The sequence below is a fragment of the Scomber japonicus genome, chromosome 17 (assembly GCF_027409825.1).
Source record: "Scomber japonicus isolate fScoJap1 chromosome 17, fScoJap1.pri, whole genome shotgun sequence".
Classification (NCBI taxonomy): Eukaryota; Metazoa; Chordata; class Actinopteri; order Scombriformes; family Scombridae; genus Scomber; species Scomber japonicus.
Window position 1 is genome coordinate 3,008,902 of NC_070594.1, and position 6,906 is coordinate 3,015,807.

Sequence of the window (6,906 nt, forward strand, 5' to 3'; positions counted from 1 at the left end):
GAAAGTCAATCAGAAATATATCATATTAATATACTGTGTGTATATATATATATATATATATATATATATATATATATATATATATATTTTTTTTTTTTTTTTTTTAATTAATCTGAGAGCAGTGAGCAATGCAGCACAGCATCATTTTGTGTTCATTTCAAATCATGTCTGTTATCAAACAGTCCTTCACTCCTCCAAATACAACAGATTTGACATAAACTGCAAAAATGTTTATCATAGTTTTATAAAAAGTCAGGTTGTTTCATGTCCTCACAGAGAGTCTTGTCCCTGCTCGGAGTGAGTCAGTCTGCTGAGTCCTGGTCTGCAGGTAAGATGCAAAGACTTCTGCTCTGAGACATCGAGACATCAAACCAAATCACTCGAATCAAGTCAATTAAATAAATACTGAGACAGAATGGAAACGTAGAGTCAGATATTTAAGTGATTTTTATGGACTTATTTTTTAAATAACTTTAATGTTAATATCTTCAGATTGATTTTCATGTTTAACTTTTAGCTTTTTATTTTTATTTACAGAAGAAAAGGTTTATTTTTTCTTCTTTTCTTTTCTTTTCTTTTTCTCTTCTTTCATAGTTTTCTGTCTCTGCAGTGGTTTTACTGTAATTATGATGGTAAATAAAGCTAAAAACTAGAATCTGCTAAAAAAAAGAGCTTAAAAATAAAAAGATGAAAATAGACATTTTACATCCAGTCACATACGTTGGGTATTGATCGATAGGTCTTAACAGGTTTTATTGCTCTCTCTTTAAGCTTTCCACAGATTAGACTTTTTTTTTCTTCTCGTTTTTTTTTAAATTTTACGTGTCAATGTGTCTGAAAGAAAACTTTGCTGTTATTTTATCAATTATCAGCTCAGTTTCAAAGATACTGGAACACTTTGACCTGTTTTTGTGATATAATGTAGTTACATAAAGATAAGTTTTATTATGGTGGGTTTGTACCGAATATGATTACATGTGACAAATAATCTGGATTGATGGTTCATTTGAAAAAAGTAATGAATAAATACTAGCATGTGCTTTTCACATTACAGTGGAGTTTCCATATTTATACTGATATACTGTCCATTAATACAGCTTAACTTCATCAAGACTTCACAGTTAATATTTATAAACTACCTTAAATATATAAATTGGTTGGTTTTTCATCCATCGATATCTGGTTATATGAATAGTTGGATATATGATATAATTGGATGTAGCTGATTATGAGTAGTAGAATAACTTTGTTTTAAGGAGGGATTATTAGAGGAGATCACTGTTTTTAAATAAAAATTAAATAAAGTATTTTCAAAGTTAAAGTTAAAGTTAAAATGTGTCCCTCTGTCTTTGTATAGAGTCTAAACTAAATAAGCCTTTAATATAATAATTCTTTCAGGAAATGTTATACATTTATTAAAATCATGCAGTTAAACCAAACCATAATTATTGATCAGTAAATATTGATCAGTATATATTCGTATGTGTTTTTCGTCCTCAGATCAGAGACGATGGGAGACTGGGGTTTTCTGTCTAAGCTGCTGGATAAGGTCCAGTCCCACTCCACCGTGGTGGGGAAGGTCTGGCTCAGCGTGCTCTTCATCTTCAGGATCATGATCCTCGGAGCCGGAGCTGAAAAGGTCTGAGCTGCTATTTATCAATCATATTAAACATGACATGAAACATGAATCACCACGTTGCCTCTGTGTGTGAGCTCAGGACTTTTACATGAATGTCGCCCTCTGGTGGCCAAAATGAAGAACTACAAACCAGATAGTGCTCTGATAGAGTTATGGCGCTTTTCCACTACACAGCTCCAGCACGACTCGGCTCGACTCGACTCGGTTTTTTTTGTTTCCACTAGGGATAATACCTTTTACCTGGTACCTAGTACTTTTTTAGTATCTGCTCTGCTGAGGTTTTAAGCGAGCCGAGCCGAGCCGAGCCGATACTAAATGTGACGTCCCACACAAGAATCAAACCCGCCATTTTTAAATCCCAACAACAGCGTTACAGAGATTGGTTTCTCTTCTCTTGCTTTGTGTGAGACAGAAAGACACATAGGCTACAGCAGTAAGGAAAGAAGGAAGGAAGGAAGTGTGTGTGTGACAGAAAGCCACATACAGTAAGTACACCGTCGCCTCCATGTCCTCTATTGTTTATATGTTTGTGTCGCGTATAAAACAAAGTCACGGCAGTTTAACGCAGCGTTGCTATGACGACCCCTCCCACGTTGAGTAGGTACTTCTTTGTAATGGAAAAGGTCCTTACAGTCGAATCGAGCCGAGTAGTGCTGGAACTGTGTAGTGGAAAAGCGCCATTATATTCAACTTGAAGACAAATAATCAGGTTTTAATTCATAACAAAACAGTTTTTATTATATTTAAACTGAATTGAAGATATTCTTTATGTTGTGATAAGGGCTGCCCACCCGTTTTCTATACTACTACCTTGTAACAGTGACAGGGACTGGAGAAAATCCCAGTTTGTTAAAAGCAAAAAACATATTTGACTTTGTTTGAATTGACCTTTTGCTTATTAACCCTCACATATAGTTCATATTCTGACCCTTCACTGTATCCCTTATCATAATTAGTCTCTATAGTAAATGTATGCACAACAAATCGTCCATGAACATCTAATCAGTCAGAGATAAACTGGTGATTGATTATTCATGAAGCTTTCAGAGAGAAGTTATTCTTTAGTTTTTATGGTTTTTGTTTATGGAGAAAAGCTTTTACAATCACATGATGTAATGGTCCTACATTATATAACTCAGGAGAACATGATAAGTTCAATGTTATATAAAATGTGAAGAATGCAGCAGTGTTTGTTGAGTTAATATCAGTTGGATAATGTACTGAAATGTGTATCAGCTGCACACACATGTTTTTATATTGTGAATTATTTTAGATAATCAAGTTTCAGGATGAAAGAAAACAGATTTTAGTTTTTTTAAATGATCACAAACATTAAAATGGGTCGAAGCTGAGTCTGAGCAGCATGTAAGGGTTGTTAATGTATGCTTTATTATGACCACTTTTTAAAACTGCTTCTCACATATTTCTTCTCACACATTTGAAGACTTTAGGGTTCCTTTTTTTTTTTTTTAAATAGATTTTATTGATTTTTTTTATCAAAACAAAATATAAACAACATACAAGTGCTCTCTGTATCACAAAGATGTCACAACAGGAAGGAAAACCACCATCCAAACCAAAATGACTTCAGGTAGTTCACCACTATCCTCACCCCAAAAAGTGAAAAAGGCACCAAAAAAAAAAAAAAGAAGAGGAGTCCCAGTGCCACCCCCAACTGTCGCAGTAGTCACTCTATACACATACTGTTCCTTCTCTCACCTGCAAGTAAAAATAGAAATTATACAAGTACACGAGACAAAAACAGGGTGGATGACGTTAATAAAAATAAATAAGTAAATGTAAAAACAGATAAACAATAAAATTAAATTTAAAATACCTAAGTAAATTGAATAAAGCCATCTGTACAACACAAAATATATACAATTAGAGATAGTCAGATAAGTAAAGAAAGAAAGCAAAGCAAAAGCAGAGAAGGGGAGATGCATGTAAGGGTTAAAAAAATGTCCTTTTCAAATGTTACTGAATGTTGGTTCAGAGTAAACTGGTTGTGTAATGTTTATCCATCAGCTGCACACAGCCAAGTCTCCGTTAGACCTCCATAGTGGATGTTTGACCTTTCGTGCCGTTTGTTAATCATTTCAGGTTTGGGGTGACGAACAGTCCAACATGATCTGCAACACCAAGCAGCCCGGCTGTAAGAACGTCTGCTACGACCACGCCTTCCCAATCTCACACATCCGATTCTGGGTTCTCCAGATCATCTTCGTCTCCACGCCGACGCTCATCTACTTCGGTCACGTCGCCCACGTCGTCCACAAAGAAAATAAACTGAGAGAACGAAACTCCAGGAGCGAAGTCGTCAAAGCCCCCAAATACTCTGACGAAAAAGGCCACGTGCAGATTAAAGGCAGCCTGCTGGGGAACTACATGACCTCCATATTTTTCAGAATCATCATCGAGGTGGGGTTCATCGTGGGGCAGTATTATCTGTACGGGTTCATCATGGATCCCAGAATCGTCTGCTCCCAAGCTCCCTGCCCCTTCACCGTCGAGTGCTACATGTCTCGACCCACCGAGAAGACCATCTTCATCATCTTCATGCTCGTAGTCGGGTGCGTCTCTGTTCTGCTCAACGTGGTGGAGATCTTCTACCTGCTGTGCAAACGCTCATCCAGAAGAAAGTCTAAAGCGGTGCCAGAGGCGGCGATCACTCTTCATCCTCGCCTCAACGGTGACAGTCTGAAGAAAAATGGCCTCCATGACAGCAGTCACAGTCACGCCTGAGGAGCTAAAGCCTGAGAGCAGCCTCTTACTATTCTGCTAAACCACGGCCCACATGTGTAAAACCTAAGTTATTTATTTATTTGACACTTAAAACTTTTAAAATTACACAAAATTGACAGACACACACACAGACTGCTTATTAATAATGACTGTTCGTTCTTTCCTCTCTCCTTCCTTCCTTCTCTCCTCCCTCCCTCCTACCTTCCTTTCTTGTTCCCTCCGTCCTTCCTTCCTTCCTCCCTTCCTTTTTCCTTCTTTCCTCCCTCCTTTCCTTTCCTTCCCTTCCCTCCTTCCTTCCTTCTTCCTCCCTTCCTTCCTTGACTCGAGGACAACAGGAGGGTTAAAAATGTTTGCCAGGGTGTTACTAAAGCAAACTTATAAACTTTGTTAAGGGCAAAAGTAAGTTTGTTTCTCTGACTGTGTCTGAAATCAGAGTGCTCTACATTTAAAAACACCTCCACACATTTTTCCCTCAAATATTCCAGCATGGAGAGAAAAAAAGCAGTGATCACAACATGTACACTACTTCAGTTTTCATAACAATCCCACAATGCAATGCTCCACAATGTTAAAGATGTGAAAACTACCATCACATGACTCTACAGCTGATGGTGGCGACACAAAATGATGTTTAGTTAGTGTCTGAAATCTTGATTTGCTGCTGAGTGAAGTGTTTAGTGTTCATTATACAGGAAGCAGTGAAGAGTGAATAAGGAAGTGAATTCAGACACACACTTTGCTTCCTGGTTCTGTGCTGCTTTTGGGTCTTACCGCTTCCACACCCGTTACACACAGGATCTGTCATGCTCGCCTCTTTAACACAGATGCAATACTTATTAATGGACAGCAGGGGGAGACCTTCAACCACACATGCGTAAATAATTAGGTGAATCCTTACATCCATCAAGGTAACTAAACAAACAATACCTTTTTAATATAAAGTAAAATGGCTGAAACACAGCTGATGTTCAGTTTACTGTCACAGAAAATATCCATAATTAAGAAGCTGAATCACAGAATTTGGACAATTGGCAGTGTTCATTATACAGGAAGCAGTGAAGAGTGAATTTAGACACAGACTTTGTGTTTTGTAGTTAAACCTGCAGTGGAAAACCTTTGTCTCTCCCTTGTAGCAGTGAGTGTAATGACACAAACATTGTCATCATTGCTGCAGACCCCCCGACCCTTTTTACATGAACTGATGAGGTTGGCGTGAACTAAAGGCAGCGATAGAACAATCACTGCTGGTTAAAGTAAAACTCACCACAGACACCAGATATAAAAACTCTGTATACTCTAAAATACAGAGAGATTTACTTACTGTGTGAACTCATTAAGCTTGAATGTAATTTAGATTATTTATATGTAAAAGTCCCACACTACCACTGTAATACCACATGAACCACTTTTGAATATTGGCGCCCCCAAGTGGTAGATTCTCACTAATGTTATCTTTGTACAAATGTGTAAAAGTCATTTTATAGAGAGAGAAGCTGTCTTGTAAAGTGTGTAAGTACAGCGTTACGTTACTTATTAAATCACTTATTTAAGATTGCAGCATGGCGTTTATATCTGTAAATATTTTGATTATCAATCAATAAAGTTTTTCTGTGTTTTATATTTTAAAATAACTGTATATGTTTTTTGTATTTCACTGAAAACATAATAAAATTATTTTAAAAAGCATCTTGTTTCATTGTCACCATTAACACGTACTTTAAATTAGAGCTGTGACTAAACATTATTTCATTATCAATTCATCTCTTGATTATTTTCTCAATTAGTCATTTGGTCTTTTCAAGTTTCAGTAAAAGGTGAAAAATTAATGTTTCCAAGAGTCCAAAACGACGTCCAGATATTCAGTTTACTGTCAGAGACTAAAGAAAATAAAGAGACCTGAACATATTCACATTAAAGAAGCTGCAATCAGTGAATTTGGACTTTTTCTTTCTTAAAAAATAAAAATGATGAGTCAGTTATAAAAATAGATAGCAATTAATTGACTAATTATTGCAGCTTGACTTTAAATCACTGATCAGATTCAGCAAAACATCACACAATGATCAGATGTAAAATAGGGAATAAAATCACCTGAATGTATTTTATGCATTTATTGATGATTTAATATAACATAATAATAATAAATGCTTTATTTTTTAATAGGGACAATACACATTAATGGACATCGATATTTAACCCTCCTGTCGAGGAAGGAAAGGAGGAAGGAAAGGAAAATGGGGAGGAGGAAGGAAGGGAGAAAGATGGAAGGAAAGGAGGGAGGGTGGAAAGGAGAGAGGGTGGTAAGGAAGGAAGGAAGGTAGGTAGGTAGGTGGGAGGGAGGAAGAAAGGAGGGAGGGAGGGAGGGAAGGAAGGAAAGAGAGAAGAAAGGAAGGAAGGAAGGAAGGAAGGAAGGAAGGAAGGGAAGAAAGAAGGCACAGTCAAAACAGATGGGGTCAATTTGACATCGGTATTTAAACATCTCTGTAAACATGCTGGATTATAGCAAAGCTGCTAATTTGCAT

General features: G+C 36.8%; 2 protein-coding genes across 2 annotated transcripts in view; both read left to right on the forward strand.

Moving 5' to 3' along the window:
- Nucleotides 1–6,067, forward strand: part of LOC128377195 (gap junction Cx32.2 protein-like) — a 98,759-nt gene extending 92,692 nt beyond the window's left edge. The window contains exon 4 of the transcript XR_008323293.1: nucleotides 5,639–6,067. The gene's annotated coding sequence lies outside the window, so the exon portion shown is untranslated. The remainder of the gene's footprint in view (nucleotides 1–5,638) is intronic.
- Nucleotides 1,483–4,516, forward strand: LOC128377196 (gap junction Cx32.2 protein-like). The gene is made up of 2 exons (XM_053337110.1): nucleotides 1,483–1,639; nucleotides 3,743–4,516. The coding sequence occupies exons 1-2, from the start codon at nucleotides 1,511–1,513 to the stop codon at nucleotides 4,382–4,384; spliced, it is 771 nt and encodes a 256-aa protein (XP_053193085.1). The 5' UTR covers nucleotides 1,483–1,510; the 3' UTR covers nucleotides 4,385–4,516.
- Nucleotides 6,068–6,906: the final 839 nt, after the last annotated feature.

Excerpts from the sequence above, each read along its gene's own strand:
- LOC128377196 (XM_053337110.1), top strand. The coding sequence starts at position 1,511 with ATGGGAGACTGGGGTTTTCTGTCTAAGCTGCTGGATAAGGTCCAGTCC. Across the intron at positions 1,640-3,742 it reads TCGGAGCCGGAGCTGAAAAG|GTTTGGGGTGACGAACAGTC; the intron begins GTCTGAGCTGCT and ends TAATCATTTCAG.